This window comes from Phaethon lepturus, unplaced genomic scaffold (assembly GCF_000687285.1).
Source record: "Phaethon lepturus isolate BGI_N335 unplaced genomic scaffold, ASM68728v1 scaffold12139, whole genome shotgun sequence".
NCBI classification, from domain to species: domain Eukaryota; kingdom Metazoa; phylum Chordata; class Aves; order Phaethontiformes; family Phaethontidae; genus Phaethon; species Phaethon lepturus.
This window is the reverse complement of record NW_010561271.1, coordinates 36994-55320: the sequence shown is the minus strand read 5'-3', so window position 1 is coordinate 55320 and position 18327 is coordinate 36994. Positions and strand designations below refer to the sequence as shown.

Below are 18327 nucleotides of genomic sequence, written 5' to 3'. Positions count from 1 at the left end.
AGAAGAGGGGGGGGGGGGGGGGGGGGGGGGGAAGATTAATACCAAGAATCAGTAAGTATTTCTGTAAGTAACACTGACTTAAAGCCACCAAAAATCCCTTTTGAAAGTTCTCTCCTACATACAAAATACTGAAAGGTGTTAATTTAATTAGGAGTAATTTGCAAGCTACAGAGCCCTTCCTTACCCCAAAAAAGAACTCTTATCTATCTCCTCTGTGTTCTTCAGTAATTTCTAAATCTGCAAGTTGGTATCTTTACTGTTGTCATTACAACTACTGAATCTCCATCCTCCGACGTCTGAAATTACACTGTATTGCAGTAGTTCCATTTTTCCTAAACAGATACCTTCCTGTAAGGATAAAACATCCTCAACTGAAACGTCCACTTGCACATCTATGAACACAGGATCGTTCTATTCACTACTTTAACCTTTGCCATATGAATTTCATAGCACACTCAGAAGGACCTTCATTCATCAACCTCTCTCAGTTCAGCCTCGTTTTTCAGACTTCAAGCAGTTTGAAGTTCTGCAATTTATTCAGACACAGACACTAGCAAATGACCTTATTTTTAGGAGATTAGAGCAGACTGTTGGATCTTAGAAACAGTGACCACGGAAGCAACTGGTCCTTGAACCAGTAGCAATACCCAACTTCCAACACTCATCTCAGCAGAAGCTCCTACCAGGATTAAGAACATAGCTACCAAGTATTCTGCAGAAGTGAGACAGTACCTTCAAATTGTTGTTTACAGTGTTAAAAGACAGGTTTACCTTACTGAAGTTTACATGCCTCTATAGTCAACCTTACTTCCCCCTGTAGCGAACAGATAGAGATAGGCTCTTCACAAGCATACATTCACTGTAGTCAGTAGGGTCTAGAAAGCAACTAATCCCATCATGACATAAGCACTTAGGATGACTAAAACAAACCATCCTCTGGAGATACCTACCCCCTCTCCCCTGACAGGAGAAAGGAAACCAGATGACTTGCTTACACTGTACGTCTAACTTTCACAGAATTTAAATTGATGTAATTCCAGCCTTTGTATTATGCAGACATTTATTCAAGTCTCTCTTACTTTTTCTCAGTGCAAACTCTTCGTCTGATGGCTTCCGTTCTGGCTTGCGTTTGGGAAGCAGCTTTTTCATGGTTTTAGGGCTTTTACTGAGATCCTGTGCAGGGAAAGTAAAAATAAAAGAGAATAGAACGTCTCTATGATATTTAAGAAGTTTAACTTCTCAGATGTATACAGGAGTTACTAACTAAAAATCTTTTAACAGCACCAAAATTCAGTTTACTAATACTTTTTGGCACATCCAAGTTGCCTGAACTGGCGGATTTCCTCTCTACCCTTCCTCCAACTAGACACAAAGTCAGATACTTTATCTGTTCTATTTAACAGAAATATACAGAAAAGCTGCTGCAAAAGCATGCAGGCTGTTTGGGAAGAGGCAGGCACACATTAACACAGAGGGTTTTTTTCCTTAGCTTATGAAGAAACAATCCATTTCACTTCTCTACTTCGAAGCAGGTAAAAGAGGACCTAACAAGGAAGCTTGGCAGGTAGTATATTCAAAGCCAGAATTTGTAAATACTTAGGTCTGTTCTTACAAAGCTCTATAGCAAAAAAATACAGCAACAAACACAGCGTTTCTGCTCAAAATGTGATCATGCTAATTTACAGGAAAAATGCTAGGTTACAGGAACAAAAGGAATATACTGGTCTACCCCTTACCTTAAGGATATAAGACATCCTCTACAAAAATACAGACAAGAAAGTAAAAAGGTGAATGAGCAGGACAGACCAAAGAAGATGAAGACAGGTTTTGAACATCATTGTACGCTAAACACTAAAGATGATTGAAACTTTACCACATTGGAGAGTTTAGTGCCCTAAACATGAAAACATGAAGGTAATTTAATTTAAGTTACAAAGTGAGCATATAGTACAGCCAAACAGAAGAACCTCTTGTAGCAACTAAGCCTAAATACTAACCTTTCAACTGCAGATCACCCATCACTTTTTCCCTGTTGTTTAGGGGATTTATAAATGAATAGAAAAAAAAAAGTCACATACACAGAGCCACTACCAAAAAAAAAAACACCCCACAGCCAGGCCACACTGGGGCACCGTGTTTTGTGTACAGTTGGTAAGAAACTGCAATTTACACATCTACAAATAAAATATTTCTGTCAACATCTCATGCTTGCAGAATAACATGTTCCTAGGCATAACTGCACGATTCTTTCTGGGTCCTGTTGCTTCACACTAAATTACTACCACGAGAACACATAACAAAGATACTGAAACAGGAGATAACACCAAGCCACAGAGCATCCAATATTCTCCTCCTTACATACATGCAGACTTCCAACAGAAATCTAACATTTTCTATTTACAAAACCACACAAAACGTAGTGGCAGGACCAAATTAACCTACTGTCACCATCTCTCTGTGGTTAAAACTACCACATTTTATTTCTCTTGGAACAGATTCCTGTTTCATACTATATGCTAATTAAGAACTACAACAGCATCTTAAAATCTACTTTTCTTTGTTAATAGTAACATTAGCCATCAGATTCTTTCTAATATGAAAAGATTACATACATTTTGACAGTTACCTTTTTTAAAATATGCTATTGTTACCTAGTAACAGTGGCAAATACTAAGGAATCAAGAGTCAATTATACCACCACAGCTGTTTAGAATTATTTGATACAGCACTTTGAAGCACTGTAAGATCCCTTACCCTAGATCCTTTGCAGAGTGCTTAGCATGTAACTTACTTTGGCAATAAGCTTGGATGATCAATATAACAAAGGAATTGCTAGTTTGAAAAAAATAAGAATAATAATTTAAAAAATCTTCTTTATTAACTGGATAAAAAGTAGAAATTTGTGAAGCACCTGGGGGAGGCAGAGGAAGCCTCTCCTAACAAGTCTTAATATTTTCTGAGCTGCAAGACTAAATCCCTACTTGAAATAAACAGCATTCACTAGTCCATTACCATTGATTCAGCATTGGCTGTTAAATTATCTTTATATAAAAACATGCACAAAACTGTAAAATGGTGGTGTGCAAAAAAAAAGTTAAATTTCCAACTGTAGGCCTGCTACACAGTCATGTTTCTTTGTTGCTGCACCTCACCTCTTTATAACAAAGAGCTGCTGAAGGCCGTAATGGAGGCGCGGGCCGTAAGCAGCTCAGACTCCAAGGCTTGGGGGTTTTCGGAGGTTCCAGAGGTCCCCAGTTTATCGTGGTATGTGGAGTCCCATGATGTGATGGATGAGGGAGAGTGTGGTATGCAGGAGTCAGTGGTATTGGCTTGCTGTCTGAATGCTTGCTGGAGGGTGTTACTGGATGGGAAGGAAGCTGTCAAAGACACAAAGGTGATGGGAAGGAAAGCATATTATCGTAATAAAGACATGGTATCATCAAGGATTGTCACTTGCTATCTAGTTAGTGCTTCTGTTTATCACAGCTGGCCTTTGAAAATTTTTGACACTGAATTATTATTTGGAAAAGTGGAGCTTAAAGAAATTTTTTTTGTCTACCAGACAGAACACACACTAAAAAAAGAACAGCTATGAGCAGCCCTGCTCCAACTTCTCTCACCACTAAGGACGGAACTAAATTTAGATCCATTCATATCCAGTAACTCAAATGCAGAACCTAAAAGTAGGTACTTAAGGAAATTGTTTCCCCACAGCCTGTCAAGTACATTGCCAATTAAAACCTACCATTCAAAGGATACTTAAAAGATGGTGACATATTACTTTGTCAAAATAGAAAACATAATGATAATGTATTTTCTTTTACCCTGTGGAACTACTACACCAAGATCTAAGCATTTTATTCTTTGTTCACACAATTAAAAACAGAATGATCTCTTGATCCATTAAACTACAGTCATAACATTCAGTTCTTGTTACCAATGGCTAAGAAAAGTGTTTTACACAGTGGTATAAATTGCCAGACAACCTAGTTCTGCATACACTGCTTATTCACTTCAATTCAGAAGCTATTTCCTACCGTGTGAGATGGCACAGAGTGAGGTTTAATGCTGGGATTCCCAACAGTTGTGACTTTGGTTTGCTTCTGCAGATGATCCACCCATTCATGCAAATCTTGTTGGTTGTTACAAGACACTAGTATCCTTTCAATCATATTTCCTAGGTGACAGAAAACAGATGATGTAGGAAACCACAGAAAAACAACTTAGTCAATCTGACATGATTATAAAGACATTAATTTCCTAAAGTATTGTATCCCCTAAGTACTAAGAAAAAATTCTAACCTTTATTTTCAGTACAACAGCATCTCACTTTTCCATGTTGTAACAGACATTCCTGTCATGTATGTGTTCCTGTGCCAGGCATAGGAGTTCTACTTTTTTCCCCACCACTAATAATTAATTAAACACAACCTTTAATGATAAGAAACAGATGTAGGAGACAGGCTCATCTAGTAGCCTTACGCTTCTCCATCTTCCCCAGGAAAGCCTGCATATAGCCTAAAATGTAATTCTTGAGTCTAGGAGCTACAATACAGGAAAAGTTATTACAGTTCACTGATCTTCTCTCAGAAAAAGGCATAAAGTTGGTCTGAATCTAGTGCTAAAGCTGAGGCAAAAGTCACTTGGGAAAGCAATCTTAAGTGCAGATAATTTTAACTTCTGCAGTTAACTCAATTTTAAGCCATCACATTCCTCATCTGATGGCAGCTTCACAGCTATTATCTCAGAAGAACATGCACCACAGCTCTTTCCCTCTGCCTCATAGCACTCATGTGTGATACTGCCTTGCCACTTCAGAGGGTCAAAATTACTTTACTTAAATGCAACATGCTTGGAGGCAGGATTGATCCAGGAAATGAATGAAAGCATTAAGTCCCACCACGTGGGCCCTGCTCCCACTGTCCTTTAAATCCCCCAAGAAAATAAAGTACATGCTGAAACAAATGACTTTAACAGACAGAAATTACCCAAAGTAAACACAACGGCAACCACCATTATCAGAGAGGCTAAAGGTCTCTCAGGAAGAGGTGGACCATTTCTAGAAGGAAGCTCTTAAAGCTCTTCCAGAGTCTCTGGAGCTTCTTTTCTTCCAGTGAGTAGCATACTTTGAACTGCTTCACCATAAAGGACCTTGTGCAAGGCTACTGCCTCCATAAAATACAGAAATTTGGGGATGAATCCCATTCAAAGACAGTTTGTTAACTGCTTAAGACAAGCAGTAAAAAGCAGCTTTCAAGTGAGTCTCTGGGTACCTGCCTTTCAAGATTTGTATAATCACAGTATGTTCCAGGCTGGAAGGGACCTCTGTAGGTCATCCACCCAGCTGCTCAAGCACAGACACCTATAGCCAGCTGCCCAGGACCATGGCCAGACAGCTTTTGAGTGTCTCCAAGGATGGAGATCTCTCCAGGCAACCTGTGCTAGTGCTCAGTCACCTCCACAATGAAAAAGTTTTTCCCTCTGTTCAGATAGAACATTTGATCTTTGAAATAGCATATCCTGGAATAAGTAGTAACTAAATATATTTATTGTTAATACCTGATATTTCAAATGCATTTTTATGGTTTTCACTGTCTTCTAGTTTTGTGATAGTCATCCCTGTCATTGGCAGTTTTCCCTTAAAAAAAAAAGCAGTAACACTGAAGTTAAATCCAAAACACACAAAAAACATTACCAAGTAAAGAATATATAAACTTAAAGCCCTGAACAAAGACATACACAGTAAATTGGGAAACATACAAACACCAATGGGTTTAAAAACATCTAAAAATCCACACAAATACCTCATAATGGAAGATTTTATTATGTCCAACTTCTGCAAATGGCACCTGTAACTTCAATCAATCTATTTGATACCTATGCAGGCTATGAAATCCATACAAATGTAATAGTGGCCACTCCTCATAGCCTCAGGTTCTTGGAACCAAGACCTTCAGGGTCATCAATATTACATGATTAGAGGCAACGATGACTCCTCTTCAAGCACACTTGCTTGCAAACTGTTTGGTTAGCTCTCAAAATAAGGTCTGTGGTACAAGTAGATTTAGAAAGGAAGATTTCACTAAACAAATGCATCAACTATTTACTGAAGATTTACGTCTCTAATAACCCCACTACTAAATTCACTCACAGAAATATTTGGGGAAAGAAAACAAAGGCAGTAAAAACACCTTTAGATTTGTAAAGTTTCAGAAGAATATATTAATTTTGCAGAAAGTAACTTTCATTTTAAACCAAGTCAAGCTGAAAAAAGTCAGTTTAGGGTAACTTTCTGACCTTTTTTCTTAGAAACACAGAGAATAAATAAGGCTGAATGTTGTCAGGATGAAAGAGTTTCCCAAAAATGCAACTTTATTGTTAAAGTGCTTTAAGACAGATTCTCTGTCCTCCTGCACAGAAACACTATTCAGCACATGCTGGCAAAAGTGCAAATACTACGTACTGTGGAACTTTGGCTCCAATGGAGGGGAAAAGCTAACCCTTCCCCCCCCCCCAAAGACTGCAGAATGGACAAAGGTTTCTTAGAAACTTGGAAACTACAAATCACTTGATATTCTGTATGCATAGAGCATGCTCAAGCCCAAAATGCCGAAGAGAAAGGAAGAGGTTTTTTGCAACAGCTTCCACACTGAAGGAAACATGGTGGCGTCATGCACTACAACGCAGCCTAAAATTCTCTCTTCTGTTTTTCTGTGTTTGCTGGTTCGTGAATAACACAGCATACAGCCCACTGAAAGAGAGGTGCAAGAGCTGCTGACGTAAGTGAAGAGGGAATACAGGGATACACCGAGGAAAAGTGACAGAACAAAGATCACCTGAGCCACATGCAGAGAAAAAGTGCTAACTCCGCAAAACACAGAGAAAATGGAACTGAATCATGAATCATTTATATTCCCTTTCTTTCAACAACACTGTTAAGCCATCTGGTAAAGTATGGTTTGTGCCCCTTGTGACTTCCGTTTACCACTGCTAAAAGTTGTCCCAATTACCTCATGTACCAGATACCAGCATTATTAACCAGAATCTCTCAAGCCTGCTGATAACGGGAATATTCAGAAACACAGGGAGGGCGTAGTGTAGGATGCTGCCTCCAGTGGCATTGTTTCCCTGGAAATGACTGAGGGAGCTGCATCATTTTCTGCCTGTATCCATCCCTGTTCTGAGACAAGAACCCCAGAAGAAAAGTCCAGGTGGCCCACATAACAGAATCCAGACACAGACAAACAGTGATGAAATAATTTTGCCTTGTTGTAAATATGTAGTCTTCAATGTTTGAGAAGTTCTCAGTGTTGGGAAAATCATGTGAGAGGTTATGAGGCAATTCAGAGTTTTGCATTCAACAGAGGGTTGGACAGCTAGGGCCACAGCCATTGCAGAAACTGAAGATGAATGCATGGAAAATTACTTATTTACTGAACAATGCTGTGCACTTGGGGGACAAGGAGGGAAAAAGGAAGAAGAAATATAAGTGATGTACAATAGGAGAGCAAAATTAAGCCTGACAGATTCATTGTTTAATTATATAGTTTGTTAACACACTGAATTTCCAGTCAGTTGCCTCCGTAACCAGTACACAAGAATCTGCCTTTGTCAGGAATTCTGGATGTGCCACTTGAGATAGAGCTCACCTGCTTTTTCTAATATCTTTTTCCCATCCATGTTGGGATAAAGCCCTGGTCAAAAATTCTGCAGAGCAGCACAAATCTAAGAGAAACTTGATTATGCGTTTGAACCACCTAATGCAACACAGTCTCAGACAAACCCAGCTACTACCAATGGTAGGCAAGATATGAATCCAAACAGAATTTTGTAATTTAATTGCTCTTGAAGTCACACAGTCTGTGACTGGACATAGCCTACCACACAGGAACCCCAGTGACTACTCTTCAGCATTGCTTCATGGAAGACGAACCACTGCTCAGGAGAAAGAAACTGCCCAAGAGCCTGATTTACAGAAGTAGTTACAGCAGGTGAAATCTCTGGTTCCTTTTAGAACTTTTGGTATTTTACTGTGATGTCTGGAAACCACACATAAATGTTCAAGTAGTGTTAAAGATTTCAGAAAGTCACTGACTGTGCATTTGCTTTAACTTCACCTCTCCAGAGCCTTTGAAACTACACACCCGGTATGCAGGTGCTTCTGTGAAATGTGTCCTCGAGCTACAGGGGAGCCACCCAATTGTTACTGGCCCTCCTGCACTACAGCAGAGCTGCTCTATTTCTTTAGTGGGGAAACAGGCAAGAAGTATTCAGCTGGGAAACTTGGTAGAGAGCTCAAAGACCATGTCTACCAGCAGCAAGTAGGGGGTTTGTGAAGTGAAACATCTGGTGCTAAGGACCTGAAGGCCACATTATATGCATTTTGGGTGGTGTTACATGGGCTAGCTCTAGGCTGGGGCCATGGACTGGAGGCCACTCCATGTACTTGATCTGCTCCAGTAGTTGTAGTTCAGAGTACACCTCCCAGTTCAGTTTCACCCAGAGGGAGTCCAGTCTGGGAGCCCTGAGAGTACTTCTATACTGTGACTTAAATATCAGTAAACAGGGAAAACTAGAAGAATAATTTCAAAAGTGCTCTGCTGATTCAAAAATAAAACACTAATGTAGACACATCTAAAGAAACAGATGATAGCAGAGCTTAATTCACCCCAACGCAAGCTTAGGAGTGCCACGTAATTTTGGTAAGACTTGAGCAGCAGTTGGAAGAGCACCAACAAACCTGCCTGCACAACAGCATCATCTTCCTATGTAGATCTGAAAAGTTACTGATACTTCTTCTCATTAGCTACTAATGAAAAGATAAAAAAAATCTTACTGATAGTCACAGCTACAAAAATCATACCCAGGCTTCTAGTCCAGAATTTTATAAAACAGATGACCAGTTCTTATTGCAGAAATTACCTTTTATCTTTATAAATGCAGAAGCTTAGTAAACCTTCCAAATTTTCTATGAAATATCCATTTAGAAAAAATCCCCCCCCCCCTGCATTTATACACATATGTACATGTATTACTTTACCTGATAGATAAACCCACTCATTCTCGGGCTGGCAGACAACATTAGCAAAATGTTAGGGAAGAGAAGAAGATACCTTTCATTCTTTTCCTTACCAAAAAAAGAAAATGAAAAAGTAAATACAACATCACAAGCCCCCTCCCCCCTATTTCTGTTTTATATTATTTAAAAACTACCATCAATGTTACAACTCCATAATTACTCCACATGTTCCTGTCAAAATTAACTCTCTACAGAATTAAAAAAAAAAAAAAAAGTCAGAATTATTTGATTTTCCATTTGAAAAATACTAGTAACACATGCCTATTCTTCTTCCTGGAGAGTAAAGCCTAATATTTTAAAACAGCAATTGTACAGCCTGGGTGAAATACTGACTTTGTTTAGTATTGTAACAACTGTTTTGCCGATTTCAGCAAAAACAAAATTACAGATTGGATATATTTCTTAACATAATTTAGATGGATGTTGTTACAGTAATATCAAGGTCGTGGTCTCTCAAATTGGAGAGGTCAGATTTTTGCATGATCTTGGATTATGCCCCAAAGCAGAAAGAGAAAATCAAAGAAAAGTAATAATGCTTATATGTGCAATGAAAATACTCATTACTTTACTATGGTTTTAATTTGCTGGTTTCACTTGTGAAGTTGTCTTTTGTTTTTTGTTTTGGGGGTATTGTTGTGGAAGGAGAAGGTTTACTCTTAATCTACTGCTATAGACAAACAATGAAAGAGAGAAGCATCAAGGTATAATGTTTTAATTTTGATGACAAAAATATATCCATTAACAGAGCCACCATCTCAATCTCAAGCATCTTTGCAAAACAATACAAGTCCTTACCAAGTTATAATGTTTCTATCTGTTTTTCAGTATAAGTGTCTATATTTTAAAAAAGACAAAACCAAAACCAATTGCTTTTGCAGAAATGAAGCTGTTCTATATCTAGTCAAAAAACTCTAATGCTATGCAGAAACCTCTAGAAATCCATTACAATTGACATTTTAGCTCATGATGAGAGTTGGGAGTGGAGGTGGTGTTTTGTTTTGTTTTCAAGACAAGAAGAGACTCGACTGCAGAAGATGCACTATCGGCTTTATTGAATGTTATTTATTTTAACACCTAACAACATCTGAGGGAAAATAATCAGGTGACAAATTTTGAAATATTCAGTTCCATAAACCCTTTTGTCTTTCTTCATATTCATGGACATCTTTGTTCTAAGGGAGGAAACTGACTGAATGAGGTTGCAATTCAAAAGCCCTCACCAAGTTCAAAGCTTCATTGATTATACAGCAGAACAGCTTACAGTAACAATATGTCAGTAATCTGTATAACACTTCCTTTCTTTTAGCACTTGCGTTTAAGATTAATTTGAACATTATTTCTGGCAGGACAACTTTTTTGGTGTGCTTTGTTTGTTTGTTTTTAAAAAATCACCCCAGACTTCACAGTATCACCTTCAACTTTCCAGTATCTCTTCTTATTCTGCTTCTCCAAAACCACTTGATTCTTAAGCTTGTATTTCAAAATTTACTACTTGAGCTAAGTGCCCAAAACGAGGAAAAAGCATGCCTCAGACACCTTATAATACAAAACTCCAAAGTTTTTGTTATTTAAAACATGCTGCAATAACTGCTATGCAAATTGATCCTGTAACATAACTACACATAGAAAATCCTGTTTAATTATGCACTTTGAAAATAGTCCTGCAAAATCATCTTATGATGTTTATAACTGATGTATTTGGTTACATTTCAGTAAATTTTACAGATGAGACCATTCATCTTCAAGGAAATTTATTTCATGATTTGTAATAAAAGCCTTAGACCAGTAGAGAAAAATTTTAGAAAAAATTTAGATTAGTATCTCTGAAGCATTCTGTTTATTGCTGGTGCATAATGATTAGAATTAATTTTATTCAAAATAGAAAGAAAGACCAACAGTAAAGATGAGAAAGACATTACCTCACTTCCAGCACACTGAATCATGACCTGGGACATGTATATCACGTTGCCAAGTGTTTTAATATCCTCTCCCTCCCAACAACGGATAGCTTCCGTCAGTATTTGTAGTTCAAGTTCTTTCCGTTTCCGTACTTCTTGACATTGTGCCTAACAAACACAGGGAAAAACACCACCTCTATCAACTCTATCAATTTGAAGCTGGTTAATGGTAGTTGTGCTTGCAGTACACAGAGGACAGTACCTAACTGGAAGCGTTTTCATTTAGATGACGATTACCAATACTTGTTATAAAATTAGTTTTGCTAACTTCAGTATTATTACTTTTCCTTTCAATACGCTGCCTTCAACGACCATGCCAAATTCATAGTCATAGCTCTTTCTCAAATTTCTCCTTCCTTTACATTTTAAATTTTTGTACTTCCAACCAAAACTGCCTAGGCTCAACAGAAAAGAACACAGCTGTCATGAATACACATGACTATACAACAAAGCATCTTTACTAAAAAGAGCCATGACAACTGTACAAACTATGAGTGTGTATAACCTCATGTTCCTATTTCTAGTAAATGTCTCCAGCCTGCTCTACAAGCTGTACTCCCATTCATTTCTATTTTTCTCAACAAGAATTGTTTCCTCTTATTTGTAAATCACCCAACAGAATGAGATCCCCAAACCTCTTCTGAACACAGATAACACTAAATTTCTGCTTTAAAAGATAAAAGACAGAAAGTGCCAGGTTACCACCAGCACACACTAACAGGAAACACAAAACATTACGTCTATTCTAACTGAGATTGCATTAAGTATACGCTTACTGCAGTTGGTTTTTAAAAGACAGTAACAGACAGCTCATCTGTTCAAATTAGGCTTCCTACTCCAATTACTACTAGAAGTTTCGTATCTTCTGAACATCACTGGCACCTTCCCCTTCATCCTCCTTCCTGCAACTCCAACGTCATTCCCCTAGAAGGAATGCACTTTAGAAAAACCTCAGAAAATACATTCAGTTGTTGTCAAGAAGTCCTTCTTCAGGATACTAGTTATGCTGGAGCTAGCGGAAAGGAAGACAAAGCATGAGCGAGAGGGCAGACAGGTGCAGAATGCTTGCACGGCTCTTACACCAACAGCCTATTTGCTGTAACCCCCCAGCAAATTACCAGCTCTGCCCACAAACAATCAATTTCCAAGATTTCAAGCATTTTATACAAACATTTACAAAAAAGCTTCACTTTTTTAAAGCCATAGAGGGAGATGAAATTAGAAAACATTTTACTTCAAATATATCATGTATTTTTTTAATCACTCTTACAGAAAGATTTTTGAAGGCAGTCATGGATTTTTGAATATCTGGACGATCTGGATGATAATCCTAAAAACAATGGAGAAAACATACAATAAAAACTTTCATTCTAGTAAAAATTAATAAAAATTTTTAGAGGCTTAACTAAAAACAAATAAGCAACTCTGTAAAATAGAAGTTGGAGATCTATATGCTCTCTTTTCACAGCCTTCTTAGTCTTAACATCAAACACTGGTGGCTTGTAGTAAAAATGAAGAGTCACTTATAACATTCCTACTTATGCTTAAAACAGAGTCAAGAAAGTTTTACAAGACCGAGTGGACAAGAGATTTTGAAATCTTAATAGGAAAGTGTTTATCTTAAAGACTTTTATTTGGCATGTTAACTTTGTCACAAATTAGATTCCTTACAGATTACCATGTTCCACTGTCACTGACTGACAAAACAAACTGTGTGACAAAACAAAGACCCATACGCTTTCTACTTCTCTCTCTCCTTCACACTCCAGAAATCTAACTTATAAAATACAAAGGCAGAAACAGTAGCTCCTCAAACATCTTCCCGTATTAGAAAGATCATTTTTGGACAGTGTTCAGTAGAAGCCAAAGGGACTATTTTGGTGACATGTTCAACATGCTGAGGTCCTAAGATGAGAAGTAACACTCCTACAACATAAAGTAGTCTCAAGTAGTATGCAGAAGACACGTTCAATGTCAAGTCATCTGAAGACCTTGCAAAACCATTCTAGGAGTGAACATTAGCTTCTCTGGCTAGTTTTACTTTAAACGTTTAGCTACTACAGGAAGTTTTACTGCACTAAGTTTCAAACCATTGCAGCCCATACTTTAGAAGGCTGATGGAAGAGCAAAGAAACGTAATTTTGGGTCCCATCATGTTTGACATGTACCTTTAAAATAATTGTTGTCAAATCATCATTAAGCTGGAACATAAATGCTGATAAGATATACCTCCATGTGCCTTTCAAGTTCTTTGAGTAACGTGGGGTATTTATCCAGACGCATAAAAGGTTTGCTGAGGCCCGTGGTCAGTACAAGGATCCCAGGGCTGTTGGCACCTTTCATCTCCATGAATTCTCCTAGCTCCTCACTGTGTACACAAGATGTTAAGCAAATTAAGATCAAATTACCAAGACAAATAAAATTACATTGGATTCTTCACTTCAGTCTTTCATCTACAATGAATTTTGCCAATAAAACAAAGGGCCAAATAAATCAAAAAGTAATTCAAGTACAACTCAGGTGCTGCAATCAGTTTCTGCATTAAAGAAAATACAATAACAAAGACATTTGCAGATTTGTGGTCCATCAGGGAACAACAGACCGACTGTTCTAGGCAACCGATGCTCAAAGACAGTTCCTAAATGCTACCCCATCAAAGCAACAATTACACAATAAAGCCATTTGCACTGTGTTTTATTACTCAGCTCTTTATTCTAGTAAAATGACATCTGACCTTAGAGGTGGCTTACACAGGTAATACACAAGCATAAATGGGTCAATGGTTTCATACTTCATCAAGCATCGGTATTTTTAAGGTATCAAGCACTAATGGGAAGACACAGAATGTCTTCTGGACCTTTTTTCCTCCCACCCTTACATGTTTAGTGACCTCATCTCAGACACCCAAGGTGTTATTGCAAAAATGACAATCTAACCAACAGCCACACAAATGGTAGACCATAGTAAAAATAATTACTATGCAATCTATTCTCAAACGAGTTAAGAGTTTCACTGAGGGTGTACTTACAGAACACACTTGTTTCGACAGTAAAGCTACTCTAAGAAATCCATGCTCTCCAAATATCATGAGCTACTACCTTCCCTATCCAGGTAGTTTTTTGTATTTGAAGCATTTCCAAGAACTGGCCCAGCCCCTCAACTTTTTACCTTAACTCAGTTAGAAAAAGCAGTGCACATCCTGGGTATTTCAAGTCTCTTTGCTATCAAGGAAAGTTAAAATAGCTACATTTTCTGCTTCCTTATAAAGCATAGGTTTCAGAGGACTATGGTGGAGGACAAACTTTTCTCCAGTTTAAATGACCAGGAACAAAATGAGCCCTCTTCATGGGGAAAGGAAGGTATGGCAGCATTTCAGTCAATTTCCCGGCTTCAGAAAATGTAAGTTGCAGAAGAATATGGGATTCTAAAGACAAAAATCTAAACAAAGGAAATTCAGAAAGCTGCTTATTAAAAAGATAACATCTTCTAACATTCAAGCTGTGTCATTCTAGATGTCTGCAGATGGGGTTGCTCAGTTTTGAGCCCTTGTTTTAGTAAATTAACTAGTTCTTCAAAAAACCCACAACAAAATATACTATTCTCATGTGACAGTCATGTCAACTGTACTCTAAGATATACTGAAAGTCCTTTACTTTCTACTGATTAAAAGCATTATGCTCCCATCAGTCAGAATTACTACTTAAAAATTTTCTTCCCCTCCTTGGTTATTGGCATAGTCTCATTTTTCAAAGGAAGCCTTAGCCAGGTACCAGATTCGGTACTTTTAGTAAGTGTAAAAACAGTGTCAAAAATCAAACAGCAATAAAGGAGGAACACTTATAATATATGGCCACGTTAACAAAAATGGCAAGGATCTCGAAACCTAAGGCATAGTGTTTCCATGCAGAAGTGAAAGCAACCTGACCTGCTTAATATCCCTAGGGGAAAAACGCTGATAAGACACTGCCATAATACACATGCTCAATCATCAGTGAGTCATGCTATATAAATGCATTACATAGATTAAGACAAAACAGACCTCCCTACCTCCCCCAAGACTCTCACACACACTCCTTCCCATTTCAGAACAAGTGACACTGCTTATTGATGTCATTTGTACATTATATGTCCAAACAGATGAAAAGAGCAGAACAAGAACGGGAACCACGACTTTCCCATCCCAGTATAAATGCTTTACCCACTATCCCACCCGGACCTCTCTCCTCCCAACTGCTAAAGCTTCCCCAAGCTCACAGAAGAGAAGGTACTTTTCCACACAATTTACTCCCATGTTTACTTGTCTTCAGATTAATTCATTGGTATTTACTACACTATCTTGCTTAAATATATCCAGCACCATTTCTGAATTGTCAGGTCTGACATAACTTTATACAACCTCTTCCAGAACACTTCACCCCCACTGTAACCAGGCCCAGGCACTCCTCAGTGCATGTATTTGTACAGTTTCTGCTGTGTGTGACTGCAGAGGTGAGAAAGCGGGTGAGGGGATTTCCCAGCATCTGCTTTGTGTTTTAAAGATGCAAAGAGAATGGCTGGGCATCCTTGAGAATGCCCACAGCTCCACCAGGCAGACCTTGCTACATCCCTCTCAAGTGACATGTATCAGCAACTCCAGGCCTCCTATAATCAGCTTGTAACATAATCAAGTTTTAGCCAAAATTAAAACCCATTGAAAAACCTCCTACAGTACCTTGTATGAAAAAGTATAACAACGCAACACAGATAAATCTGAGTCCTCTTCTAGCTTAAATTTAAGAAGTAGAGCTGCCCAACTCTGAATACCTAGAGCCTGAAGACCTAGTTCACCTTACACTTCCTTAGTCACAGACCTTACTCAGCATAAAATCACACCAACTCCAGAACTTGACAACTGATTCTGGTGGCACCCTAAGCAAGACCAAGTCTTCCAACTCATACTTATGTTGGTTTTACAGTGTTACAGTTTTACAGCGTTCATCAAGGATTCAGGCTAATTCACGGGAACATTAAGCTAAATGCCTACAGCGTGGGGGTACATCCTCTCCTGAGTCAGTTGGAAGCAACTGTTTCCAGAAAGGTGATGGGATGAACAAAGGAAGATACAGCACAGAGTTTCCCTTTAAATTTCAATTCGCTGTGTATATGGCACTGATAATGTGTACACCGCTGCTTGCTTTATCCATTAATTCTCTCTGTAAGCACTCCCAACCATGTCAGCACCGGAAAGCTAGACTACATACCATAGACTACACCTCTTGAGGAGATGGACTGCAAGACAGGGACTGCAGGAGCAAACTCTCTCCCACCGTAAGAGAAGATCAGGTTTGAGACCACCTGAGGAACCTGAACATGCACAAGTCTATGGGATCTGATGAGATGCGTCCCAGAGTCCGGAGGGAATTGGCTGATGTAGTTGCCAAGACACTCTCCATGATATTGGAAAAGTCCTGGCAGTCAGGTAAAGTCCCTGGTGACTGGAAAAAGGGAAACATTGCACCCATTTTAAAAAAAGGTAGCAAGGAGGACCCTGGGAAGTACCAACCTGTCAGTCTCACTTCTGTGCTGGGAAGATCATGGAACAGACCCTCCTAGAAGCTATGCTAAGGCACATGGAGGACAGGGTGGTGATTCGAGACAGCCAGCATGGCTTCACCAAGGCCAACTCCTGCCTCACCCACCTAGTGGCCTTCTAGGATGGAGTGACCACATCAGTGGACAAGGGAAGAGCTACTGATGTCATCTATCTGGATTTCTGCAATGCCTTTGACATGGTCCCCCCCAACATCCTTCTCTCTGAATTGGAGAGATATGGATTTGATGGGTGGACTGTTGGGTGGATGAGGAATTGGTTGTATGGTTGCATCCAGAGGGCAGTGGTCAATAGCTCAGTGTCCAGATGGAGATTGGTGATGAGTCTGTAGTTGCACCAGTAATATCTTCATCAATTACATCAACAGTGTGATTGAGTGCACCCTCAGCACGTTTGCAGATGACACCAAGCTGAGTGGTACAGTTGACACGCCTGAGGGACAGGAGGCCATCCAGAGGGACCTGGACAAGCTTGAGGAATGGGCCCATGTGAACCTCGTGAGGTTCAACAAGGTCAAGTGCCAGGTCCTGCATACAGATTTGGGGCAACCCCTGTTATCAGGACAGGCTGGGGGATGAAAGGATTGAGAGCAGCCCTGCTGAGAAGGACTTGGGGTTACTGATGGATGAAAAGCTGGACATGAGCTAGGAATGTGCACTCACAGCCTAGAAGGCCAGCAGTCTTCTGGGCTGCACCCAAAGCAGCATGGCCAACAGGTCGAGGGAGGTGATTCTGCCCCTCTGTTCCACGCTGGTGAGACCCCAGCTGGAGTCCTGCATCCAGCTCTGGAGCCCTCAGCACAGGAAAAACATGGACCTGTTGGAGCAGGTCCAGAGGGGGGTCACAAAAACAGTCAGAGGGATGGAACAGCTCTCCTATGAGGACAAGCTGAGAGAGTTGAGGTTGTTCAGCCTGGAAAAGAGAAGGCTCTGGGGAGACCTTCTTGCAGCCTTCCAGTACTTAAAGCGGGCTTGTAGGAAAGATGGGGCCAGACTTTTTAGCAGGGCCTATAGCGATAGGACAAGGAGTAATGGTTTTAAACTAAAATAGGGCAGATTTAGACTAGACATAAAGAAGACATTTTTCACAACGAGGGTGGCCCAGGTTGCCCAGAGAGGTGGTAGATGCCCCATCCCTGGCAACATTCCAGGTCAGGTTGGACGGGGCTGTGAGCAACCTGATCTAGTTGAAGATGTCCCTGCTCATGGCAGGGGCGTTGGACTAGATGACCTTTAAAGGTCCCTTCCAACCCAAAGATTGTATGAATCTCTGGTACTTGATGAGTATCTTAATCTATTTTATTTTAAGCAAGAGACATTTGCTACAGGAACTCACAGGAAGTAACCATTTAAACTCATTCTTTGTGTTTTGTTTGCTTTAGCCAGACACACAGCCCCTGCTGCCTAACTTCATCAACTATTCCCTTTTACAGTATCTGCTATTGTTACCCATTTCAGGCAGCACAATCCATATGCATATCTATGCAGCTTCTCTTTTCTCCCAATATACAGTCCATGCCCATAGCAAATACCACAGGCCATTCAATTTAATATTGTTCTAAACAATGGTAATTTTTGCCTTCAGGTTGTAGAGGCAAATAAACCCAAACCATTCCTAATTACTTGGGCCATCTCCATGCTGCTGGGTGCATATAAATGCATTATATAAATGGCATTTGCTGAGCTATCCACTAACACAAT

General features: G+C 39.4%; 1 protein-coding gene across 2 annotated transcripts in view; it reads right to left on the bottom strand.

The window, feature by feature from the left end:
- Positions 1 to 18327, bottom strand: part of ARHGEF7 (Rho guanine nucleotide exchange factor (GEF) 7) — a 70438-nt gene that overhangs the window by 17970 nt on the left and 34141 nt on the right. For both annotated transcript variants that reach the window (XM_010293957.1, XM_010293958.1), the window contains exons 7-14: positions 13267 to 13405; positions 12308 to 12367; positions 10999 to 11145; positions 9041 to 9127; positions 5560 to 5638; positions 4038 to 4177; positions 3153 to 3377; positions 1080 to 1173 (exon numbers count right to left, since the gene is read on the bottom strand). In XM_010293957.1, the coding sequence (XP_010292259.1) occupies positions 1080 to 1173; positions 3153 to 3377; positions 4038 to 4177; positions 5560 to 5638; positions 9041 to 9127; positions 10999 to 11145; positions 12308 to 12367; positions 13267 to 13405 (971 nt within the window). The remainder of the gene's footprint in view (positions 1 to 1079; positions 1174 to 3152; positions 3378 to 4037; positions 4178 to 5559; positions 5639 to 9040; positions 9128 to 10998; positions 11146 to 12307; positions 12368 to 13266; positions 13406 to 18327) is intronic.